Genomic DNA, 24,879 nt, shown 5'->3' with positions numbered 1-24,879 from the left:
ATAAGTACAGTTTTTGCTCTCCAAAATGAAGGTGTATAGAAGTATAAATGGTCAAGGAAAGCAAAAGAAATTAAATACAGTACTTGGATAAGTTTACTTACTATACTATACTACTAATGTACTAAATGTTACATCCCACCTCTGCCCTCAGTAGCTGTAACAGTTAGTTATTTAGAACATCTGGCAGTGAAAAAAACAGTTTTCGTGTTTTCAGCTGAACTGTCCCTTTAAGACACGGGGCTACTGTCCCTTTAAGACACGGGGACACTGTCCCTTTAAGACGTTCACCCGGTAGTCCGACGTCCAGTCAGCGTGCGCCTGAATCCGAGGTGAACTCTAGTCAGCAGCGAAAAAGAGCCGCTTTTCTTGTCGCTCAGAGTATTTACAACTTCAGACTTGAGGCCATGTTAGCGTCATGTTCGCCGCTGCTTTCCTCTGACTGGTCTGCGCAGGCGTGAGAGGACATGCTGGCATCCAGAGACATGACTGACAGTCGCGCTGTGTTAGTGCCTCTGTCGGAGTTGTAGCAAACTGAAAACTTAGCAACAGCAACAGCGAACCATGTCGACACCGGGCAGTGCCGAGGGGGCAGCGCAGACCGGGACGAGGCCGTTCATCAGTGGGGTAGTGGAAGGTGAGCAGGGTGGACCACCGGAGCTCAGGTCTCGGTGGTGGCACAGTCACAGTACAGCTCTCCAGCCACGACCTCAACACCCAAACGAGCCTGCGAGCTAACTGCATTCAGTTCAGAGACGATATGGAAGTGATTTAAAAGGATCGCTTCCATATCGATCACCTCTGGTATGGTGATTTAATTTGGTGCGTTGTTTGCAGGTTTTTATGGGCGGCCGTGGACTATGGAGCAGAGAACCGAGCTGTTTAAAAGGTATGTGGCCTCTAAGTCAGCTGGAAACAGTCTGACCTGAAGATGACATGCGCTTCATGTTGGGTGTTGTCTCATACTCATGTGTTGGGAATAATGTTAACTAATGAATTAACTATTAACTGTTAATTTATCGGTTGTCTCTGTGGTTGAGGCCATGATCAAAACATGATCAAATGTCTCCTGATGCTCAGTTTCATTTTCACTTGGGATACAACAAAGGAAAAGTCTAAAATACAGACTGATCTATTGTACTCAGTATCATTTCTCTATTTCATACTCATGCAACAGCTGATCAGTAATGCTTGATGTGAGTGTTCATTGCTGGTGTTTCACAGGGAACAGAAGTGGGGTTTAAACACATACCTGTATGCTCCCAAGGATGACTACAAACACAGGATGTACTGGAGGGACCTGTACTCTGCTGAGGAGGCAGGTGAGTCTCACCCTTTCACACATCCTCCCAATATCCCAAAACGTGCACCACGGTCAACCTCTGAGCAGGATAATGAACGTCTTTAGCTGTCAAAGGAGCCAAAAGGGTTTGTTGAGTTAATACTAGTGTCTTGTCTCACTTTCATGTAAGTAGCTGCATTGGAAAGTTGTTTAAGAAATTATGAAAAAAAATGAATGACTACTTACTTCACGAACTGTACAGTGTTTAGTAAGTTTAGGTTACTTCTTATTCATCTTTCATGCTTTTTTGGGGACCCACACACATGAAAGATGCTGCGGTCGCTCATCTTCCTGGAAAATAAACCAAAAATATCAAATAGACTGCGTGTTGGCGTCATGTTCCTCATGCAAAGTTTCGCTCGCAAACAGAACCAAAAAATACAAAATAAAACATGTAATAACACAGGGGAGTGATGATTCAATGTTTGACCTGTTAATCTGTTATTCTCTGATGACTTCAAGTGGATGTGAAAACCTGCACTTGCGCTGTGTCACATTGTTGTATTTGTACACTTGCATGAATTGCAGGCCTAATGATGCTGGACATGGTGACACCACTTGAGAATGTAGACATGAAAACCCTGCGGGCTGCCCACAAATGTCCATGCTGGTTAAGAGCTGCTGATTGGTTAACATTGTCTGTCAATCTAGCTGGAACTTGTGCATCATTTACTTCCCATTAAACAGCATTTATTGAGGATGTTTCTATAACAGGGAGAACAGATTGTTTTTATACAACTTGGTTTCTCAACTCTTATTCTTTTTCCTAGAGCAACTCATTGCCCTGATATCAGCAGCTAAACAGCACGACGTCGAGTTCATCTATGCAATCTCTCCCGGCCTGGATGCTACTTTTTCCAACCCCAAGGAGGTTGCAACCCTGAAGAGGAAGCTGGACCAGGTAGGACTGTGTGTGCAGATATCAAGGCTTTATGGCTCTCTGAGGGTTTGTTTTGGACTCTTACTTTATATGAAAGCAGTAAAATGGAAGCAAAACCAAACCTCACTCTGTCCTCTTTGTCCCTCAGGTGAAGGAGTTTGGCTGCAGGTCCTTCTCTTTACTGTTTGATGACATCGAGAGCGAGATGTGTCCGGCTGATAAGGAGGCCTTCAGCTCCTTTGCCCACGCTCAGGTGGCCATCACTAATGCAGTGTACCAGCACCTGGGAGAACCGGAGACCTTCCTCTTCTGCCCTACAGGTCAGGCAGTGGGGTCGCCTAAAACTGCTACTCAGAGAATGAGCACGACGCAGTACTTAGCCCCATTGAACACAGCCTGTGTGATACCTCTGCTTTACTGAATGTTTTCCATCATTCACACTTGTTCTGTTCCTGTAATTCCAGATTATTGTGCTGCATTCTGCACTCCCAATGTGTCTCAGTCCTCTTACCTGCACACTGTGGGAGAGAAGCTGCTGCCTGGGATAGACATACTGTGGACTGGTGAGGCTGCACTGAGCCACGATCTCACTGTGAACCTGCATGGTCGTGTTTTAACACCACAGAAGTAGCCAAAGTTACAGTTTCCCCATACACTTTTTTTTTTTTTTTTGCTCTCTCTTGTGTCATTTAGGACCCAAAGTGGTGTCCCACAAAATCTCAGTGGAGTCCATAGAAGAGGTGTCCTCTGTTTTGAAGAGGGCACCAGTCATCTGGGACAATATCCACGCAAACGACTATGACCCCCAAAGGCTTTTCCTCGGACCTTACAAGGTAAAAAGACATTACTGCATTATGATCATTTTAGATGTCAGTAAGTGCTCCAGTTTGGCCCGGAAGCTGTGTCCTGGAATAACGAACGTTATGGCTTCCTGTCAGGACCGTCCCACTGAGCTGATCCCCAAACTGAGAGGAGTGCTTACCAACCCCAACTGTGAGTTCTACCCGAACTTTGTGGCCATCCACACTTTGGCTACATGGTGCAAAGCAACAGCTGATGGAGGACAGAGGGATGTGGAAATGGGTGAGCATGTAGTTTATTTATTATTGTTTCCATCAGCTTTGGTGTGTATGCAGAATATCCCAGCTGAAATTTGACTTTGCTTTCGCAAGACAGCAATTTAATAATTCCCAATAATTGAGGAGCAGGGGTCTGTCCTTCTGGCATGGTTCGGGTTAGGGTCCCAAGCATAGCACTGACTTGTAGACAAGATACGATGCACTTAAATGCAACAGCAAAAAATAAAAAATATCACAAAATGTTTATGATTCTGATGCCTCCTTGAAGGTGAAACACTGTTTAAATGGTTGCCCATTTACAGCTGTCTGAAATGAAACACTGGGATTCAGATTTTTAAAGTGAAGGTCTGTTCCCAACGCATGGCTGCACAACATGGAATTGAGGAGTCTGTGCACTGTGTTTCTGACCTCCGTCACCAGGTGATGAGGAGCAGGACCCCTGCTACAGCCCCCAGAAAGCCCTCACCCTGGCCCTCACTGACTGGCTGCAGGAGTTTCTGATCACCAATCAACCTGGAGGTAGAGAGTCATGAAAAAACACTTTTAAAGATGTCAGAAGGCAGAGATGGGGTGGGTGTTGCTCTAAGAAGGTGTGTCATCGCCCTATTGATCCTTCCTGGCCCTTGTTGTCCTCCAGCTCGTCTCAAGAAGGAGTCGTCAGATGAGGAGCCCATGCAGACAGATATTGGAGAGAGCTCCTGTGTTCCTGGACCTGATGAGAACCCGCTGTTTACAGCAGAGGCCCTGACCCTAAATGACCTGAAGCTGCTGTCGGACCTCTTCTACCTGCCGTACGAACACGGGCCGACGGCCAGGACCATGCTGCAGGAGCTGGACTGGCTCAAGAACCACAGTCAGGCTGCCGCTGCAGAATCAGACGAGGTAGTGTTGCATGTTTGTACTTTTTGAAAAAGCATATAATGTGACTTTTGTTCTACACCCATTACATTTATGCTTATTGTGTTTTTCAGACAGCGCAGTGGTGCTCAAGAGCGCAGCAGTTTGATGACATGTGCGAAGCGGTGGTGCAGATGTTCAACCGTCTGTCAAACGCCCCGAACCGCAGCATTCTGTACGACCTCTACAACTACATCTGTGACATCAAGAGTGGGGTCGGTCTGGCCCGAGCCTATGTGAAAACACTAGGTGAGGAAATCATTCTTCTAATGATGATCAAACCACACAGGTTAGTATGTTAAGTATGCAGGATGTTGTGCACCTCCCACATGGATAACAAATTTCAGTCGATAAAGCCTGACATGCTGAAGCCTCAGATGTTGTTTTGTGTTTGCTTTCCATAGGAGGGCAGCATCACCCCTCAGCCCAGCTAATGAACGATGATCCTGAACCCTGGGGCTTCAGAGGAGGCCTCTCCGGAGAGTTCCAGGTAACTTCTAAAGACATATGTGAAACTTTACTCGGAAATATCGTCAGTTTAGTGTTGCTATCTCATCAATAATTTTTCGTTACATTTGTACTTGCAGAGGATGCTGCCTTGCCATGGAAACAGGGACCTGTTCAGGCACCCTCCCATGACAGAGGTTTACTGCATACGGCCGTACTGCCCTGAGGACAAGGTTAGGATGACCGATCCTGACTCTGTGTGATACATTTTTGTTTACATTCATTAGTGATTTTACACAGTATTGTTTTCTCTCCTAGATGGAAGTGCAGAGGATATTTGGGGAGATGCAGAGTGCAGGAGGGGGCAAAGACCCCCTGATGACGCAGCCTCCACTTATATGTGATGGGTAAGAAAGAGTCAGATTTCCCTCTGCAGTATTAATGCTCTCATGTCTCAAAGTTAACATTCCCTCCACCTCTCTGCAGCCTGCCAGCGGGTGAGCTCTCCCCTTCCCCTCAGTGTGCTCTTGTCCTGGAGGATGAAATTGGGGTGTGTGGTTACGCTCTGGCACTAATTGACGCCAAACCAGCCGCAGCAAAGATTCAGGTGACCCAGGGTGATATCTAATCATTCTCCACAACAGGTCATGGAGGTAAAATACAGTGTGACTATATGTAATTTATTCTATCTCCTACCTTTAGAGGGCAGTAAGCGATTCAGTGTTGAAGGAATTCCCCTCCCTGGTCACAGTACAAGTGCTTCCCAGGGTCACTGATCCCTCTCCAGCAAAGCGTATGATTGGTCATCTGTTGTCGTCCATGAGGAGCAGCGGTAGGTCAAGACCTTCCAGAATGCTTTTAATAATTCGCCTCATTGAACCAATTCATAAACTGAGATTTAACAATCTGCATGTTGTCCACAAGGAGGAGCTGTTCAGTAATTGTCGCAGCAGCTGTACACCTGCCAGCTACTTCTATTAGTGAGGTGGGACGTTCACAGCAGCATCAGTATGTCCCTGTAGATGTACATTAATACTAGTGCCGACTGGCAGGTGGAGTTTAATTTTTTCAAAAACAATGCAGGCAGATAAGACCCTCTTTCCCTTTTCAAAGTTATTAGCAGGGCAGTCCTGGAGGATGAAGGATATATGATGGCACCCCGAGCAGTGTGATCTCTCTCCTCTGACCAGTTTTCAGCAGAAATATGCTTCGTTTTGTGGAAAAGATAAAAAAAAACTGCAGCTGCAGCGATCATAACTTTGAGTTGGCACAAGCACAGTTCTAAATCTGATACTGGCTGGGTCTGTTTTTAGGAGCTTTGTATCACTGAGGCTGCATGACCTCGTCCCAAAATCAATCAGTTCCACTTTAAAACTTGATCCTCATCCTTTACTAGGACTTTAGGGAATTTAAGTTAAATCTTAAACACCATCTTGATTTTCTTTTCCAAAACTTTCCAGGTTCCAGAGGAGCCTTCTGTGAGTTGAGGCAGAGCGATCGGAGGATGCTCGACTTGTACGCCAAACACGGCTGCTTCAAGCCCATAGAAATGGCTGGTCTACCTCAAAACATTGTTGCCATGGGAACAAGCCTGTGAACAAGGATTTGCATCAGGTTTGAAATGTTTTGAGCTCCTGGGATGCAACTGTTGTGTGAATAACTGCTACATTTGCACCTTGTCAAATTGGAACCTAGTTTTTAACCAGCTTATATCATTCTTCGTGTAATTTAGCAGCCATCACATGACAATAGTCAAAGAAATGCTTAATGAATTTGTGTAACAAAGTGTTGTATGGCGATAAAAAGTGTAATGTAAGAACTGCTGATTTTATAGACATGAAAAATGTAAACTGTATAGGGATTATTTTTTAAGATAAAAATGTTGAAAACATGTCCATAAACAACCTGAAGTTTCTGATTTGTTGCATATATCAGACGCTTCACTGTCGGTGGCCGACGTATTTTAAAAAGTAATACAACAAACATTCAAACAAGAGTAGATCTTTTAATTATTTGTTTTGACAGGATACAAAAGGAGTATATGAATTAGTAATCTTTAAATAAAACAGCTGGTGTTTCACTTGATCTCAGGCTCGAGACGCAAATGATCTTCAGTTTATTAATGTGAGCCAATGTGTGAGGTGGACCTGCTCAGAAAGACTGAGTCACATACAGTTTGAAGCAACTGCACCCATTACATCAATATGAATCTGAAAGCAGAGAATTCAGTGTGTTGAGGTCAGATAAAACACCAAACAATGAGTAAGTTTAAGATTTCAAGTAATTTAAGGACATTCATTTATATTTCTTTTATGTTTTATCCTGTTTCACCGTGTTCCCCCTGAGTGTCTGACCAGCAGAGTTTGGCTGCAGGAGAAGAGATCCAAATTACCTGATGTCTGACAGACTGACACAGAAGCATGACGCATTCACTTCAGGAAAAAATGTTTGCCCTGTTCTGAAATTGTTGAGTTCTGAGAAAAGTTTCTGCTCGTTTTTCTGAATTATTGATATCTCAACATCCCAGGAGACTTGATTTCACGTAAACAAAAATGTCCTGCTACAGAATACAGACGGTATTGTTATTACTTTGTTATAGCAGTGCTGGAGGGTCAGGCTGATTAGCAGCAGCAGCTGTGCTCCATGCAGGTCAGAGCTTCTTGCAGGATTTTGACATATTTTGTTAATTGAGAAAAACTAAACACAGCAGATTTTTCCATAAAAACTTTTCTCGGAATTCTGAGATAATCTCATTTTTTAATGAAACGGGGAAACAGTTTTTCCTCTATGAATGCATTACACTTCTGTATAATGACAGCTAGAAAAGTTTTTTTTTTTTTTTAGCCCAACTCCTCTGGAAAATCAGTAGTGTGTAATCAAACAATGTTTAGCTCAATGTTTAGATTAAAAAAATCTCAATCTACCAGCCCTGATATGGAGAAGTTAAGACTTTAAAACATTAAAAATTCTTATTGGGTGGTGACTGATGAGTTTAGCTAGTCATAGACTGACTTCCCAAACCAGTCACACACAAACTGAACTGGTCTACTGCTGGTACTTGTTGGTGGTGGTGTGACATTCTCCTGCCCTTTTACCTTCTCTTCCTCCTCTCAATTATCATACCAAATAATTATAAAATATATAACTTTGGGTCAAACGACATTATTGCACAGTAGGACTGAGAGTGGAATAAAATACTTAGGACTCAAAACAACAGCAGTGTTGCATAAATAGAGTCTCCTTCTTAATCTTTTACCCATGAAGGACCCCTACAGATTTTGCCATCAGGAACATGTGCACCTTCTGTCCTGTCTTTGTCAGATAAACTCCAGCCCTTCATACTTCACATCCCCTATCTTTGTCTCAGGCATCAGTACCTGACCATCGAGCGTAAATGCAATGATGTAGGTGGCAATCCTGCCTGCATCCTCCTCGGACTTCAGGGCCACAATGATCTGATCGTCCGTGTCTGGAACAAATTTGAAGGAGGAGAAGCCGTGGGTTGGGTTGAGTGGTCCCACTTGCCGTACTGACACGTAGGTGAAATCTGCGGGGCAGGACAGGAGGAGGTTGGTGGCACGACGCTCGTCTGCAGTCTCTTCGTAGTGCTCGTGACTGGCACGGCGAGGGAGGAAGAACCAGTGCTGGAGACGCTCGCTCCACGCTGCCGATTCATGGATAAGGTAGCCTGTAGAACAAGGACAGTTATAAAAGGAGACTAAATGAATAAGAGGGTAAGGAAGTATGAAGAATGTGTGTAAATGTGAATGACAATCTTGGGTGTTCTTCCCCTGCTATTATAGTTTAGGCTGACTCTGAACAGCGCCCTCAAACTGTCCAGCAGCCAAAATCTAGATGAGAGAAGCTCCAAGTTCATAAAAATGTTTGTTCATCTGAGTCAACAAAAAAGGCGCTCACAGTAAAAGCTTTACAACCTGAAACTTTTCCAGCCCTGGCTTTTGCCTCCAAGGCTGTATGCAAACCACTGACTATTATTGGTGGCTGGTGTTGCCTGAGAGGAAGAGCTGCGCACATTACTCAGAACTGAAAAAATACAGTCTCCTCTTTTGACTTCCAGTTCATTTTCTTCTAAAAAGATGCTTGAACATCAGAGACAAAGCACCGAATCATAATGTTTTTTTTTAGTAACAGTGCAAATACAACATCTTCCACTGAAACTAAATATGCTTTTAAGCACTTTTCCTGCAATTGAAATGCAGAAATTCACTTCAGGGTTTTATTTATTTTTATTTTTGGATATGACACCAGACATTGTTGTATGTGGACAGAAGAAACTGAAATCAATTGGTCAGAACCTGGTGGTTGGATTCCTGTTGCGCTCCGCAGGGCGTTATAGTATGGAACCCAGTTCTCATGCTCCACATCACCATGGTAGCCAACAACTTTCACCCACTCTGGGTTGTTGTTGACGACTACCCCAGAGGTCGTGGTCCACTCCTTCCCCAGGCCGCCAACATACAGGTGCTCATCCTTCACTGCCAGCCACTCTGCCTTGAATCCTTCACATAAAACAAGGCCTGATTTGTGAGAAGTAATGCAAACAAAATGACTGCAGTGCTTTCAAAAGCTCCGAAGTCGCTGTTAGTTCTGTGTTGCTAAATGTCTTCGACTGATCTTCCAGCTATAGTGCACAAGAAACAAAAGTGGTTCTAAGACAGGCTGCAGTGGCAGTCTTTGGGCTACACTTCTTTGTTGTTTAAGATGTCTACTGCAGACTGACCTTTGGAGACTGAGCCGTCACCGTCAGGTAATATAACCCAGGGGACAGCCTGGTTGCCCTCGATCCTGTATACCACACCTGTACGGTCGTCCACACTGTACAGGTGACCATTGAACACCACCAGCTCGGACAGCTCCATACCTGCAGCAAAGTTAGTCATCAAACATTGAGGCAGCACAAACATGGTGGATATATGTGAAGGATAACAGATCAGTGTGTGTGTGTGTGTTTCCGTATGCCTCTACCTCGTCCTTTCTCAGCCAGATGACTCTCCAGAGTGACCATCTCAGCATCCCACTCCACCTCCAGTCTGTCTGCACTAACTGAAACAGTCAGGTAGCCTCTTTTCATGTAGCTGAACCACGTCTGATCCTTAGAGCTACGAGACGCCGTGTCCAGGTCTGCGATCACACCGATGCGGTAACGGATCCCGTGCTTTGTCTTCACTGGTGGGCTTAACGGGTATGTGTCATTGTAAGGCTTTTCCCTTTTCTGGTGACGGGAGCTTTGTGCAGTTTGTCTGTTAGTGTCCCTGAAGATGTCTTCCTCACCTTCTCTGTGTATCTGCAAACTGTGAACCCTGCTGCGGTAGTAACCTCTGGTAGTAGTGTCTCTGTCCCCGATTGTCCGGTGCAGGTATAGCATGAGCACTAAAGCCAGCAGGGTTGCCACAGTGATCGCTCGCCATTTAGGGTGGAAGCGTGAGTCTGAGGTAGCAACCTGTGTCATGGACGCCAAGGCCAGGGGGAGGCCTCGGACCGCAACACCAATGGAGGTCATGGGAGTATCGTCTTCATCCTCACTGTCAGGCTTGGACTGGGGGTGACGGCCACTATAGCCTGCGACTGAGCACAGAGAGGCACGTTAGCAAAGCGGCATGATGTAGGACGTGCTATGACAAAACTAAGGAAAAGAGGAAAGTGCGATTGCAAAAACTGTAAGACAAGAAGTCCTGCAATTATTTTCAGCACATGAATCAAAACACTATTTGTAATTGCTATGTCTTGTGAATTTCATCAAAAATGTTTAGAAAGCTTGATGATACAACACTGAACACAATAGCTGGGGAGGATGAAAGAATGAACACGGGGGAGGAGAACAACATGTCGAAAAATAGGCTGTTGTTCCTATTGTTCTTTATTCACAACAGGGCTTTGTTCTGCTGTTCAAGCAAAACCTCCAATACGCATACTGAGTAGGTAGCAGGCATGTCCAGCTTCCTCGGGACATTATATAATTAACCTCCCTAGGATGTTACATAATTAACCTATAATTAACCTCGCTCTGTTCTGATGTGAATGCTAAATTATTTCATCTTCTTGAGCCCTAAAGGCATTTGTTTGTGGACTGAAACTGCACATCACTAAAAAAAAAAACAATCAACGTTTCAGTGCACACCAGACTAACGGGATTGACATGATTTTCTTAATTGATGACTGGCAAACTACATGTTTCGCATGGCGCTTCATCAGATTCCCCCTGTGCTTGATTGCCATCAGACGTGCCTTTAAGTGATCAGGCGCAGATTAGAAGTGAACAGGTTCACAAACCCCAATACAAATGCACTTTACTTCTTTTAGTGATTCTCATGTTCTTGATTCTGGGTTTTATAGCACAGGTGGGCCACTCACATGAAAAAAAAGACCAACTAACATCATTAAAATAAACACATTTATATATAATAGGGTGTCAAGTACCAACTACACTGACATGTGATTTTACCAAACGTTAAACCGTCCAAATGTTAAACCATGTTGACAATGTGCAGAACATTATGGTTTCACAGACTGAACTCACATGGATTTACTGACTAACTACTAACTAAGTAAACTTTGTTTTTTTCTCTTCAGATCGCTGTAGAGTTGGTTGTGTTGAGCCATTGTCTACTTTCATTTGAGTAACAAGTGGGCTTTTCAGTCATTTGAGGCACAGAGCTGGTACAGCATGCAAACAGACACCCTGCCCGCTGAAATACGAGAGGTGTGTGGAAACAAGAGCGCCAAGGTGACCCTCAACCTTTCTTTTGTCAAGGGCAACCAACAGGTTTGGTAAAGACAGGTTTGAGCTTCAGCATTATTGCAGTAGAGCTCCCTGAACTGCACTGCACTCATATCATACTAAAATCATATAATGTGGTTTTACCTGCTAAAAGCATTGTATAGTTATAACTGGCCACTATCTTATCTCTGACACGCCTCTCGTGGTGCTTAAAACATTACCTCCCTTTAATGGTTGTGTAAGAAAATTAACATTATAGTCTACTGGACCTTTTTCTTGCACATGCAGTACTACAGGCCCTTCAGTCCTGCAGTTCAGAAAGCAATTTCCTGAAAAAATAAACCACCTCCCTTGTAATTACAAATGACAGCTTGAGATTAAAATGTATGATTGCGCCATAATATTGCACAAAGTTAGCATGAAAACAATGACAGCGTCAAAATGAATGGGATCTTGAGCTGTGGAGGATAACGCAACTGTAAATTACACATTTATGGTGGAGCTGAAGCAACATCTTCGTGGGACTGACACTGGAGAGCACTTATGTAATTAACCAGAGAAATTATCACCATTTAGCCACCCAAAATAAATGTCACAGCAGCGTCAACAAAATGTTTGTCTGTGCGATGTCAGCCGAAGGAAACTGCTCAGTCTGATTCAATGACCACATTCTCAAAGATATCAGTGTTAACACAAACCAGTGCGCAGAAATATCTGCCAAGAGGCGATTTGGTACGACTGAAGTGGACCACGAAAAGCTGCAAAGCATTACTTTTCCCCTCTGAACAAGTTCACACTCCTCAACTGACATGCTCTTTAACACACACACACGCACATTAAATTGGCAAACTCTTGGCCACCAAATAATGCCCTTATTGTCACATTACATGCATGGCTCCTCTTTCCCATCCCTCTACAGCACAGACCCAAACACAGGCGCCCTGTACGCTGTATGAAGTATTCAATTATTCACCCATCCGTCGCCTCTTCTCTCCTGAACACGCTGTAACCATCATGTTGTTCTCCTTGGCACGCATTCCATAATACACTCCACATCCCTTCAGCCCTCAGTCCCACATGAATAACTGATCTCTGTCTCACCAAGTCTCCTCCTTTCGTCTCCATTACACTACCTCACATTTCTACCTCTTGTCGCGGAGCCAAGAAAGAAAGTCTGGCTTCACTAAAACTAAACAGAAAAATAGGTCAATCAGGAAGAACAGGTTGGGGGGGGGGGGGGGGGGGGGGGGGGGGGGGTAAACCTGTAAAGATGGCCCATGTTTGAGTTTTAGTGGGATGAGGAAAGAATAAGGCGTGGTAAGTACTGATGAGTGGTGGGAGGACACTGAATCTTGAACAGAGTTTTGAAACCAATGTGTGAGGGCTGAATATTTTTTGTTGTTTTTTTAAAGTGTGGTTGGTTATTATTACACAATATATAAGCCCTAATCCCATGAACGACTCCATTTAGTGTCATTATGGTGTCAACATGGGCAGCACCAGCTTCCAGATGTCTGTGTGTGTGTGTGTAAAGGTTATTTTTGTGACTGTGCTCCGAGCTCTGGTAGGCTTTGTCAATTAACAGAAACTTCATGGTTTCCTAAGTTAACCCTCTCTTCGCTTTTTCTGGAGCTTTCAACCACCTCTCAAGTTTTCTCAGTTGCCATGACGCCACTAGGATCTAGGAGGTGAGCCTTAATGTTGAGGGGTTTTTTTGTCAAAACTATTGTTTCCAAGGTCAAGACTTCTTATATTTATCTACTTGTTGTTTGTTACTTACCACATATACAGCTTTGACAGAGATGTAGAAGTGTACATTTATGGTGTAGCTAAATCCACTGGGTGGTTAAACAGGGAAGAACCATCACAGTGTAAATGCTTGCGTGTCTTTGTTAGTTCTTGAGGACCCTCTTATCACTACTGTGCTGAGCTGACTAAAACTAGAAAACAAGCATTAGTCCTTGTCCTCATGAAGTGCCAACTAGGCATGGCTGCAGAAACATTTCTGCGTTGAGGACCGCTGTTCTTCCACAGCTCTCACACAGCGCTGTCTGTGTCCGCAGATAGCCACGAAGGCACACAGACCCCGAGTCAGTCAGGCAGCCGGCAACACTTGTAAACTTTGACCGGCAGCCACTGAAGTGAACAAAACGTTCAACATTAAAACTCTGAACTACTTAAAGCACACGAAAGTTAGAGGCTTTGACGTCGATGTACTTAGGCACGACAAAGTTGTCAGTTAACTAGACGCTTGCTTACACAAGAATTAGTAACATACCGGTTCTCATTTAAAAATGCTAGCCGTGGTGCTAGCGTCAGCTAACCTAGCAATTTGATGTTGCTAGCATTAGCCTGTGCCAGGTTAACGTTGCTGTTATCGACAAGCTTAGCTACCGGACTTGACGCTGAATTACGAGTTTATCTACATATAATTTCGGGAGTTTTGACTTACCTTTCATTGACGGTCTTCAAGCCCGTCTGGTTGGCCATGTCTGATGGACTGTTTGGTTAGCAGCTTCTCGGCGATAAGCTCCTCCTGCTTGCTGACTCTGAACCAGCTGAACCGGTCGTCATAAAGGCTCAACTTAACTCTACACGTTGACTATATATTTACCCGGCCTTTGATCATCTATATGGTCTATATTTAATATTGATATAAAGAGGTGGACAAATGTTAGTGAGACAAACACCTTTCAGACACACATGCTAAAATGTACCAGGAGTTGCTACAAAGAAATTACATCTAATCTCATCTACACGCACTCACACACAAACTATCACCACAGAAAATCTCAAATATAATTTATTGTGATCATTCTCTTTATAATCTACAGTCATGGTTAGTAGAACATTTTGTTTAAACAGTAAAATAAACAAGGTAACACACTAGACTGGGGGCAGTATGTAACAATCAGCTAATTTAGTGCCATCTGTTCTTTAAAACATTGTGTGTGCATTTCAGTACCATTATTCATCTACTGTATTAGGATAAGACGTGCAAATATAGAGTTTTGATTAGCATCATTTATCAAGCATGGACGACAGATTAAAAGTTCCCTGGGTGAGACATCAGTAGTGTGGCAGCTACAATAAAAAGCTACATTCAGTTTGTATGATATGTTAGTACTCATGAAAGAATTCTTGTCCTACCCACAGACTTTAAGTTGTGATGCAGATTGTCACAGGAGAAAAAAAAAAAAACACGAGGCAGACAGGCCTTCAACAAAATACTGAAAATATGCCAAAACTAACCATCAGCTCTACAACCTTTTTTTTATGCCAGTGGAACAATATTTCCTGACAATAACACTGTGCACTGTGGTTGTCAAATAATCTGTTTACAACTGAATAAGAGCAGGTTTAGCCGTAGTATGATTTGCAACAATCACCATCCTTGAAATGACTTGGTTTCAGGCATACAATGTTTTCATAACATGATTAATGTGATTGGATGGTCAAAACAATCAATGCCACTGTATTGTTGATCAATCAAAATGGAAAGAAAGTGTATGTTCATCATTGAACAAACCCGAAATAAGGCATATTTTATCAGCGCTGGGGTACTATGACTCTGTTCACAGGTGTATGTGGATACAGAGACGTGTTGATATTAGATGATGGATCAAAGACCACCACCTCAGCTCTTCACCTCAGCTCTTCCCCATCATCTTCAAGAGAAGCTACAGAGGAAGAAATTAATTAGGACACTGTTTTTCCAAGTGCCAACAATAATATCACCTTAAAGACAAAGAAAATAAGTACTGTAGTCCATAAATATATGCTGAATATTGTGAAAACTAATAAAAAAATTGTTGGATATTATAGAATATAATATATAGAATTTGGCTGACAGTTTCCAGGATAATATTCTGAAAATCAGCAGTTCAAGCAGGTTTATATTATTGTTCCGTCAAGTAGAGCTCATTCTCATCACTTTAAGTTTACTTTTTGGTTATCAGTTATCAGTTATCAGGTTATCAGGAAATTTGGGTATTACAGCAGCATGTAATAGCAGCTGGAAAAGAAAGCTCCAGCTCCAGATTATACTTTAATATTGTATAATAACATTGAACATATTAACAGAGAGACAGAGAGAGCAAATAGCATCAACATTCATCATGACCTTTCTTTTTGTTGCGTTTTGTGCGTGTGTACCTTTGTTAGTTGATACTCCCCATCTACCAGTTGCTCAATGATACTGAAGTGGTCTGTGTTCGCCACATCCTCCATGGTCACATTAAGTCCTGACGCCTCCAAAGACTTTAAAGCCAGAAGAAAGAAGTGAGCATTTTTCACTATTTGCTGCCATTTTATGAAATAAAGCATCAACAAAAAACATCATCTGATTGATTGATTAAAACAGTAATGACTATTTTCAATTTCAAAAGGTACCCTGAGGAGTTTTGGACCACTAGTGCAAACTTTTTAAGAGCGGTTTCGCATTTTGTTTGTACTGTTACATGAATGAATGCATGAATTCAACATTCATTCCTGCCACCACTGTGCTGGTCGACAGTAGCAAACAAAGAAACAACAATGCGCACACAAAGGCAGTGACGCAGAAGAATGCTGCCTGTTAACTAGAAAACTCCACGGGCCACCTTTAATAAATAATCCCTTTGATAGTCTAATCACACTTTATCAGCAGCACTAACTTTGTAATATTCTTCCGACTGCTTGCGAAACTCCGGCGAGTCGTTCTCACCGACGGCCACAATGATGTGACAGCTGGAGGAGGAGAGTTTGAGCTGAGGGACCAGCTTGCTGGGGCTGTTCCTCACCGCCACCTCCCTGTCAACAGGAGACAACCGGTGGACAGAGGAGTCAAATACTGACTGGCACCAAGGACCAGCAGAGGACAATTGCAGACACAAACACACACACAAACACACACAGTTCTCCGTCACAAAGACAACCACAACACTCTAGCCTCTGACACACAATGCTCTCTACACAGTTCATTTACAGGCACACACAAACAAATTAATTATTGCAGGGTTTCTAACCTTATCTGGATCGTGATCTCATTTTTAGATCTGACCATTTTCAAAAATAAGCAGTTAGATTTCTCTGGCTGCCATTTGGATTAAAAGGAGCCCAAAAGAAACACCAAATGTCAAAAAATACTGATACATTAAGACTTGATAGTCTTAGAAGTCTACTACAAGCACATTTTTACATCATGTAACTCCATGCTTGTACATCAAGTAATTGGTCCCGAGGTTGAGAAACTCTGGATTACTGTGAGTAATCAGGTTAAGGAAGCAAACTGAATTATCTGTTTACATGTTGACAAACTCTGATTACTGTAAAGCCCTGTTTATCTGGCCAGTAATCAGATTATAACCCTACCCTTGCAAGAGTACACCACTGATTTAGCATTGCAGTCCTATTACATTGTTGGACTCATGATAGACAGTTAAGAATAAAAAGATCAAAATCGATGCAGCAACACCAGAGATATCTTCTTTTTTTATTTGATTCATTCTGCATCCTTGCAAAACCTCCTATATTATCCACAATGCGACTCAACCACCAACAGTCCGGCCAGAGATTTATGTGTTATGCTAGTAGCAGCTAACGTAGCCTTGATTCACTAGCCCACTCGGAGATGGAGAGGGTGGAGCTGGTAAACTTTATGTAAATGTAACTCCACACACCCAGATATTTTTCATTTTCTAACTTGTAGTCTTCAGCCTCAAGTGGTTATTATCAATGCTGCATGGGTTCTGTATCCACAAAGTGTTTCTGATGTATGATTACTGTTAAAAATGGGGAACAATCAGACTACTACCATACATGTAAATACACTAAAGTAATTAGGAACGTACTCTGTCATCTTCAAAGGCTCGTTAACGTAGGTGGACAGGATGGGCAGGAGGTCATATATGCCACTGACAAGGAAAGCACCTAGAAGACAGAGAGAAATAATGAAAAGACAAAAGTATGTCAGACATGCAGCATTTGGGTCTAAGCCTTGTATTTCTGTGCATCTTTTTCAGTCCTATACTATAATAGTTTGTCACACTCAATTAGGCCGAGCTCTGCCATATCCATCACTTGTCTCTCTTGAAGGGCCCTACCTTTGAACTGGGGTGTGATGCTGTATTGCGACCAGTCAGTGGAGAGGACCATTGCAGCCAGGTGAGCCCCAGCAGAGTGACCACATAGGTACAGACCACTGTGGGAGGGATCAGTAGTTCATTAAAAACCAATAGAGACACGGTGGATGACACTGTGAGGTTGGGAACGGGAAAGTGTACAAATTCCAAACTGCACAAACAAGACTTTGGCTCTACAAAAGGAAATTTTGCCTTTTTAGCAGCTGCTGTAGGGGAGGGTGAGGCGAGGGGGGTATTCAGTTAGTTGCATTCTGCAACCTCACCGCTAGGTGCCACTAAGTCCTGCACACTAGACCTTTAAGCAGGGGGATAGTAATAAAACAAACATGAGTACCTGATGTGAGAGTACTGCTGAACAACAGACACAACACTCCTCCGTACTTGAGACACCATCAGGTCCATGTTACCTGAAAAGGAAGTGAAAGGGGCACAGGCAGAGGGCTGACATTCCCAGTTCATCTTCATAAAACCTCTTTTTTCCCCCAGGAACAGAAACAAGTTGTCCAAAATGAAAAGATTCTACCTTTGGGGGCGGTGTCGTAGTCAACGGCAACCACCACTACACCTTTATCAACGAGCGGAACAGCCATGAATCCCGACTCCTCCTTGCTGTGTGAGCATTAAGCGTCAGCATGAAAAATCTGAATGAGCTGTCTAAATCTGCACTGCAATGCGCAGGAGAGCATGGGACTGTACCTGAAAAACTGCCAGTAGCCTCCATGTATGTAAATAACAAGGTGGACATCTGAAACAAAGGGAATCAGGCCTGTTAATCCACACGCGTTATCTATGCTTCTGCACATTTGAGGCATGACAAAGGGGTGGAGTTTGGGCCTCATGGCAGTCACACGTGTCCGTACCCAAAGAGTTGGTGTTGGGTATGTAGACATCCAGTTTCTCTCCATCTCCCTCCCCGTATGGCACGTTGAGCAGGGTTTGAGCCAGACCACGGGCACGCTCGGTACCTGGACACAACCATTGTCAAAGCATGATATTCTAGTGGACGCTACAGCGTGATGATATATATACAGTGAGATAATATAAATGTGTCTACCATCAAAGACTTTGCCATGCTGCTAGCTATACCTATATTATACCCAAAAACAGTTTCTCGTGGGGTGCCATAGGAGCCCAGGTCTGACTGGGGACATATGTTGCAGGCTCACTAATGAAGGCATCAAATAAAAATTAAAACATATTTCATAATCTAGTTTTTCTTTGTGCAAAAACATATTTAATGATAAAACTGTGTCCAAACTGTGTACAACAGGGAGGTGTTGTGGCAGGCCCTCTCTTCTAAACCCCTCTGGCTGAAGGTCCTTCCTCACTAAATTCAATACATGGCCCACATATGTCCAACTCTGTGGGTTTGTATGGAATATCTTTTGGTGCTTTAAATAATGTTTGCACCCTCAAAAGATGAAGTTCTAGAAATCTTAAGGTAACTCATCAGGCAGGAGCAGTCACCAATATGTGACCTGCAATATTAAAGCTGTAGCCTCAGACACATACTTAGTTTCAAGCGGTATGAAATACAGGAGTTACATATTTTTGCCAGTCTGTATTTTCTCAGTCAAAATACTTTTTTTAAAAAATATTGTACGACATTTTTCAAGACACCTGTGCTCCTGTGCCGGCCTGCCTGTCCGCCTCAAGCAGGTTTCTGCGTGCTGTCGCCTGTTAGCATGTAGCTTCAAAAAACAGACCGACCTTCCTTCAAAGCCTTCACGTGAGCCTCGATCACGTCGTCCGCCGACATCCTGTGCGACCACCGGCTGGGCGAATACTGCCTCTCGAGCTCCTGTCACACGGAGACACTGCTGTCAACCGGTCGGACACTAAAACACACACACACACACACACACACACACACACACACACACACACACACACACACACACACACACACACACGCACACGAGCCGGCGACAGAAACACTGTCAGCACGGCAAACAGCGCCCTCCCCTGCTGGAAGTAACCCTCCGCGTCACTCTTCCTCCGTAGGCTCAACAGGAACAGCAATGAAAGATTGTTTCAAAACGTTAAAATGAAACACTCACAGCCACCAGTTAACTTTACCAGTCAAAGTGTCAAAGTCAGACTCTTACATCTTTGGTCATTTCAGTCCAGTGCGACATTTTATCTCTTGAAGTGACCGAAAGTCCGCCGACAGATGAATCCAAGCTGCTGCGCTGCTGGACTTCAGCCTCACACCACCTGCAGAATCTGGAAAGTAAACTCACCTAAAAGCTTTGTCAAATAGAGGTGGAGCCCTGCACACCCGTTCACAGCTGAGACCAAAAGAGAGTTACACACTGCAGCCAGTGCTTCTACATGAATCACAAATCAATTATCTGATTTGATTAGTTAATAGTTCAGCTGCTTAGCAGTGACAGTAGTGCACTAGGAAATGACTAATTTCACTGCAATATGTAAGTTAGTGGTCAGTGAGGGAGTATACACTTCCGAAGTAAAATATGGACTGGCATGGTAAAGGATTTAAGGTGGGTCTATCTTATCTATTATATTAAGAGATTTGATGCTGTGCTTATATGGTGCATATTCCTTAATTAATTTGTTTTGAATTGGATGAAATGTAATATTCCAGCCTTCTGGACACAATGAGACATTTTTAGAGAAGACATTTTAACATCACAGTCAGAAAAGAATAATAATAATACATAATAAAATGAATGGTGACTGAATTCCTTTTAGCTACTTCAGTTTCAGATTACTTCTGGTATTGCACATGCTGCCTCACTACCACCCCGTCATGGCTTACTGGGACATTTAAATACAACAGAGCCATCATTTGTGTTATTAGTAAGAGCTGTGCTGTTCCTCATGTGGCCAGTCAAAATGTCTGGCTCTAATTGGGTCCTTTATTACGTTTTATTTGTATGTGTAACACACATGAACATTGTTGTTTTGCACATATCATGTGTTCTTCCAGCATGGAGGAAAAAATGGTAATACAGAACATATTGTGAAAAAGATTTTCAGTTTCTGAGAATCCTTTTAAAATGCACCACCTTGAAATACTGCATTTGTGTGAGCATCCATATCGACAAAGGGATTCTGATGAGGCAGATAAGATAAGATAAGATAAGATAAGATAGCACAGATAGATAGATAGATAGATAGATAGATAGATAGATAGATAGATAGATAGATAGATAGATAGATACTTTATTAATCTCCAAAGAGAAATTTGCAGTTCCAGCAGCTCAAAGGGTGAAAACACAAGGGTATGCAAAATAAGAACAAGAACAACTTTCAAGTAAAGAACAACTTTCAAGTAATGAACAACTTTCAAGTAATGAACAACTTTCACAGTACATGTACTGTACATGAGACAGCACAAGTACATTACACAGCCAGCTGGCTACACTGCCCAATATAGTTTGTCTCAACTTGAACATCATTGAGAAATGCAGTAAACCCATTTTTAACAGTCACACTTCACCCACTGTAATTTACTCTTGTCATAGCAAATAGGCAAAACATGAAAATTATCGCCCAGCTATTAATTTTATGTCAAAGCAAATCTTGAGAACTTTTCTTGTGTGCACCGTCACGTCATGTGAATGTAGGATTTTACCATGGATATTATGTGATGGTCAGTTAGAGATAAATAGTATTTTCATCTGGCCGTTTTTCTTGCTATTATCCTCTCTCTTTGTAACTTTTTCCACTTTTCTGTTTTGCAACATAATAATTCTGAGTACTGTACAGTCCACATGATTCAAGTAACCTTTTCTTTCAGCTGACATGTACATTGTTGTTCTGTTTTTTTAAAACGCAAAAGGCCCACAGCAGAACATGTGACTCCCTGTACTCTGGTTGGACAGTCGTGGCGCGGGCGCTTTCTGTTGTCACTTCTCTGTGGAAGCTGATAGGTTTAAATGTTCACGTGACTTGACGCCAATTGGTAGAATTCTAGATAAAGTAGCCGACAACCGCCGGCGCGGCATATTTAAGTTTTTGTTTCACAGTGCTTTTCCGGAGAGATTAAATTAGTAAATTATTCTATTTAACTGCTTTTGTTGTCTTTTTGCATATTGTGTTATTATCTAAAAATGGACTGTGTGGATTTTCCAAAAGTTCTTCCGAATTCACCAATGAAAACACGGGGACAGATTCAGGTTCGTATCTGATTGATGTACGCTAACTAATGTTTTTGTCTTATCGTTAACGTACCATACCTTCGACTAACGAAGCTTAAACTAATTTAGGTAAACGGGACATTAGCTAATGTTAGGTGTGTATGTTTTGTGTTTCGGCCTCTTAATGTTTAACTTCACTGTCTTCCTCAGTCTAACAGCCCCTCTGTTGTTTGCAGGTCATCTTTGGACCGATGTTTTCCGGCAAAAGGTGAGTTATTCGTTCACGAACATGACAACAACAGGTCTATTTACAGGTGCAGCTAGTTTGTGTTGTTTATTTTCAATGTTTAAAGTAATGTTAAAACAACATTGCTGCCACATAGTCCGCCCAGACGTCAACATCCCGCCAAATTCCCTGCATTGTTTACCCAGCTCCCGTCTATATGTATCATGTGTTGTAAAGAGTACAGTTGCTGTGCAGTATGCTTTGCATATCAACACATTTTCGGACCACCTGACACTGATATGGCACATTATACTGAACAATATTACATAGTAATCATTTCTTCAGGCTTATGGTTTTGTAGCATGCTGTCTGAAATGAGTGTGAGAGAGGCACTGTCATATAAGTGAAAATATACGTTGTGTTTTCTTGTATAAAATGCACAGATGGGCTTCACCGATGTCAACTGAATTATTTTCATATACTTTGCAGTACTGAACTGATGCGAAGAGTCCGCCGTTTCCAAGTAGCCCAGTACAACTGCATGGTGATCAAATATGCCAAGGACACACGTTATTCTGACACAGGCATGGCCACACATGACAAGTAAGTCACCTCTTTTCATCTACCTTTTTGTTTAGATAAGTTGCTCACACTTACAGAAATATACTTGTTTCTGTGCTGAGGCGTGTAATGGAGTTGAGAAAGAAAGCCACTTGTAACCTTGCCTGTTAGTTTTAATGTGTTCACAGTTACTTGTACAATTTTCTTACAACATACAACATGAGGTGGATGAGATGTCTCTGGAAACATGAATTTAATTTTTTTGCACACACTCAAGTACAAAGAGTGAAATGGAGATGACAAAAGCAAATTGTAAAGCTGAGGTGAACGCACTGAAAGGATATCTACAGCTACAGCAGTTAAGCACTCTATTTTGAACAGAATGAAATCAGGTCTTGCATTAGTAGCTTTTGAAAAAGGGCACACAGGGAGATGCCATTAATAAAACCACATCTATCTTGCCTATGCAAAAGATGACCTCTAGTGGTGAGAGCTCTTGGTAAATGTAGGATTTCTGAATATAGTTATTTTCAAAGTATTTCTCTGATACATTTTGAACATCAAAGGGCAGACCAAGTACAGTAACGACCCAATACACATTTCCTTTCTGAAAGTTACATTTTTCCCTCCACCCTGTCCCTCTTTTAGGAACACAATGGAAGCTGTTCCAGCCAGTCGTCTGGGAGATGTGCGGCCTCTAGCATTGCAAGCCTGTGTCATTGGAATTGATGAGGGACAGTTTGTAAGTGTATATATATATATATATATACTTTTATATTTTCCATTTATTTTGCCCTGAAGTAGTTACTGTTCACCTGCATAGAGACCAGAATGTCTTATTCTGCACTAGTGAGGGATGGGAATTCAGTGGGATGAATTCCTCACTAACTAAATCTGTGCTTCTTTTGTGTTGTTGTAGTTTCCAGACACAGTGGAGTTTTGTGAGGAGATGGCCAATTTAGGGAAGACAGTCATTGTAGCTGCCTTGGATGGAACCTTCCAGAGAAAGGTGAGTATCTGTGTTTGTTTCCACATGTCAGTATGCTGCTGGCAAACATTCAGTTCATATTGGCAGGGGCAGATAGAGCACCACTGTGGGTGTAGACACAACAAAATGTGCAAGACAAGAAATATGTTTAAAGGAGGACTGTGAGCAATCTGCATGAGCAGCATTATAACAGAGTTCAATGTTCTCATTACTCCACACAATAATGTGTCTACTCTGTCCCTATAATGTGATTATGCCTCCTGACTGCTTTCCTTTCCATTCTTGTAGCCATTTGGAAACATCCTGAACCTCGTCCCTCTGGCAGAGAGTGTAGTGAAGCTACACGCCGTGTGCATGCAGTGTTACAAAGACGCTGCCTACACCAAGAGAATAGGAGCAGAGCAGGAGGTGAGGAGTCAAACTTAAGAAAAGTCTTGAATAAGTTAACCATAGAGTGCTTCAGAACACCTCTATGAAAAGATGAACATGTGAGTGGGTTTGACAAAAAACTACATTATGGATTATTGTCTCTTTATATATGTAATTGTATTATAACAGGATAATTTGACAAATTCTGCCTGAGTCTTAAATTCTTGAACATATGGTACATTTCTTTCACTAAAAATCAAACTGTACTGAAAAAAATGTAGACATATATTGGGCTATTGTGGCCAAATTACCCAGCCTTAAGTGCAGAGTGTCTCCTTAATCAAATTTTTATAACCAGTCAACTATTGTTCGTCTGTGCCTCAGGTGGAAGTGATCGGCGGAGCGGACAAGTATCAGGCGGTGTGTAGAAAGTGTTATGGAGGTCTGCTGATGGACAAAGAGAACAGTGCTCCTTTGAGGAATGAAACTCCACAACATGCAACGGCAGGAAAACTCGTGGACTCTGGGATTCCCAGAAAGCTTTTCGCCTCTCTCCACCTCTGAAGAAGACTTGCTGCAAAAGTTGACCAGAGAGTAGAATTCCAAAAGGCAAACAGTTCTTTTGTGTGTGGGTGTCAGTGTTGAGCCTTTGTGTTTGGTGTGCAATAGGTGTGATGTATTATTCTATTTTTAAAAGTTTTTACTTGATAGTTATGGCAGTGTCCTTGTTAATAACCCAGAAAATTACAACACAATTAATAACTCACTGCCATAGGTTTCACTGCATTATCCATCTGTATTATCTTGTCAAATATTTAGGTTTTAAACTATTTTTTTAATGAGGAAAATGGATTGTCTGCCACTATTCACTATGGAGACTCATGTTTCACTATCTACAGCAGGTCAGGAGTGGTGTTGAGTAAAATTTATGGTTTGAAAACAGAAGACCTGATTTGGGTTTCTCCTTTTCTCACTTGGTGAATGTCAGTGTTTTCACTCTGTACACAAACTGTGGGATATGTAATCCAATGCCCTCACTTGCTACAGAGGACCAAAATAACCTGTTTAAATCCTGGCAGGCTCCAAGGCTGTGCAGTAAGCTGGCAGGCTGGAAGGGAGAAGTATA

At 42.5% G+C, this 24,879-nt stretch overlaps 4 protein-coding genes across 8 annotated transcripts; 2 read left to right on the top strand and 2 right to left on the bottom strand.

The window, feature by feature from the left end:
• Positions 1-296: 296 nt before the first annotated feature.
• On the top strand, positions 297-6,736 carry ogal (O-GlcNAcase like). Its single transcript, XM_041933453.1, has 17 exons — positions 297-634; positions 835-886; positions 1,222-1,319; positions 2,110-2,240; positions 2,368-2,539; positions 2,684-2,782; positions 2,913-3,052; positions 3,158-3,302; positions 3,719-3,817; positions 3,936-4,180; positions 4,270-4,444; positions 4,600-4,685; positions 4,783-4,875; positions 4,961-5,049; positions 5,129-5,249; positions 5,345-5,474; positions 6,103-6,736. The coding sequence occupies exons 1-17, from the start codon at positions 562-564 to the stop codon at positions 6,237-6,239; spliced, it is 2,085 nt and encodes a 694-aa protein (XP_041789387.1). The 5' UTR covers positions 297-561; the 3' UTR covers positions 6,240-6,736.
• Positions 6,634-13,912, bottom strand: cant1b (calcium activated nucleotidase 1b). Of its 3 annotated transcripts, none has more exons than XM_041933455.1 (5): positions 13,834-13,912; positions 9,629-10,228; positions 9,384-9,524; positions 8,959-9,162; positions 6,634-8,330 (listed from the first exon to the last, which is right to left on the bottom strand). In XM_041933455.1, the coding sequence occupies exons 1-5, from the start codon at positions 13,838-13,840 to the stop codon at positions 7,960-7,962; spliced, it is 1,323 nt and encodes a 440-aa protein (XP_041789389.1). In that variant the 5' UTR covers positions 13,841-13,912; the 3' UTR covers positions 6,634-7,959. The 3 variants fall into 3 exon arrangements, with proteins under 3 accessions (XP_041789389.1, XP_041789390.1, XP_041789388.1); XM_041933456.1 differs by lacking the exon at positions 13,834-13,912 and adding an exon at positions 12,483-12,531; XM_041933454.1 differs by lacking the exon at positions 13,834-13,912 and adding an exon at positions 12,355-12,470.
• A 266-nt stretch (positions 13,913-14,178) lies between these two features.
• Positions 14,179-20,008, bottom strand: afmid (arylformamidase). Of its 3 annotated transcripts, none has more exons than XM_041933399.1 (11): positions 19,612-20,008; positions 19,214-19,301; positions 18,364-18,468; positions 18,200-18,248; positions 18,027-18,112; positions 17,838-17,910; positions 17,465-17,562; positions 17,213-17,291; positions 16,037-16,172; positions 15,537-15,641; positions 14,179-15,061 (listed from the first exon to the last, which is right to left on the bottom strand). In XM_041933399.1, exons 1-11 carry the CDS (start codon positions 19,639-19,641, stop codon positions 15,032-15,034), a joined length of 879 nt encoding a protein of 292 aa, XP_041789333.1. In that variant the 5' UTR covers positions 19,642-20,008; the 3' UTR covers positions 14,179-15,031. The 3 variants fall into 3 exon arrangements, with proteins under 3 accessions (XP_041789333.1, XP_041789334.1, XP_041789332.1); XM_041933400.1 differs by having other exon boundaries at positions 19,214-19,341; positions 19,612-20,007; XM_041933398.1 differs by having other exon boundaries at positions 19,214-19,304; positions 19,612-20,007.
• A 1,443-nt stretch (positions 20,009-21,451) lies between these two features.
• tk1 (thymidine kinase 1, soluble) lies at positions 21,452-24,698 on the top strand. The gene is made up of 7 exons (XM_041933402.1): positions 21,452-21,648; positions 21,846-21,877; positions 22,325-22,438; positions 23,045-23,138; positions 23,316-23,405; positions 23,673-23,792; positions 24,138-24,698. Exons 1-7 carry the CDS (start codon positions 21,583-21,585, stop codon positions 24,315-24,317), a joined length of 696 nt encoding a protein of 231 aa, XP_041789336.1. The 5' UTR covers positions 21,452-21,582; the 3' UTR covers positions 24,318-24,698.
• Positions 24,699-24,879: the final 181 nt, after the last annotated feature.

The sequence above is a fragment of the Chelmon rostratus genome, chromosome 3, assembly GCF_017976325.1.
Source record: "Chelmon rostratus isolate fCheRos1 chromosome 3, fCheRos1.pri, whole genome shotgun sequence".
NCBI lineage: Eukaryota > Metazoa > Chordata > Actinopteri > Chaetodontiformes > Chaetodontidae > Chelmon > Chelmon rostratus.
The sequence above is the reverse complement of the archived record's forward strand: the minus strand, read 5'-3'. Positions and strand labels throughout refer to the sequence as shown.

What these genes read in the sequence shown, in the direction of transcription:
- cant1b (XM_041933454.1), bottom strand. Translation starts at nt 12,418, where the DNA reads ATGCGTGCCAAGGAGAACAACATGATGGTTACAGCGTGTTCAGGAGAG. An exon ending in TGACGGCTCAGTCTCCAAAG is followed by an intron (nt 9,163 to 9,383) that starts GTCAGTCTGCAG and finishes TTTTATGTGAAG; the next exon opens with GATTCAAGGCAGAGTGGCTG. An exon ending in AACAGGAATCCAACCACCAG is followed by an intron (nt 8,331 to 8,958) that starts GTTCTGACCAAT and finishes CTTGTTCTACAG; the next exon opens with GCTACCTTATCCATGAATCG.
- afmid (XM_041933398.1), bottom strand. Translation starts at nt 19,641, where the DNA reads ATGTCGCACTGGACTGAAATGACCAAAGAT. An exon ending in CGTGAAGGCTTTGAAGGAAG is followed by an intron (nt 18,469 to 19,213) that starts GTCGGTCTGTTT and finishes GGTTGTGTCCAG; the next exon opens with GTACCGAGCGTGCCCGTGGT. An exon ending in ACCCAACACCAACTCTTTGG is followed by an intron (nt 18,249 to 18,363) that starts GTACGGACACGT and finishes CCTTTGTTTCAG; the next exon opens with ATGTCCACCTTGTTATTTAC.
- tk1 (XM_041933402.1), top strand. Translation starts at nt 21,583, where the DNA reads ATGGACTGTGTGGATTTTCCAAAAGTTCTTCCGAATTCACCAATGAAA. An exon ending in AAACACGGGGACAGATTCAG is followed by an intron (nt 21,649 to 21,845) that starts GTTCGTATCTGA and finishes TGTTGTTTGCAG; the next exon opens with GTCATCTTTGGACCGATGTT. An exon ending in GAATTGATGAGGGACAGTTT is followed by an intron (nt 23,139 to 23,315) that starts GTAAGTGTATAT and finishes GTGTTGTTGTAG; the next exon opens with TTTCCAGACACAGTGGAGTT.
- ogal (XM_041933453.1), top strand. Translation starts at nt 562, where the DNA reads ATGTCGACACCGGGCAGTGCCGAGGGGGCAGCGCAGACCGGGACGAGG. An exon ending in TTTTCCTCGGACCTTACAAG is followed by an intron (nt 3,053 to 3,157) that starts GTAAAAAGACAT and finishes GCTTCCTGTCAG; the next exon opens with GACCGTCCCACTGAGCTGAT. An exon ending in CCTCCACTTATATGTGATGG is followed by an intron (nt 5,050 to 5,128) that starts GTAAGAAAGAGT and finishes ACCTCTCTGCAG; the next exon opens with CCTGCCAGCGGGTGAGCTCT.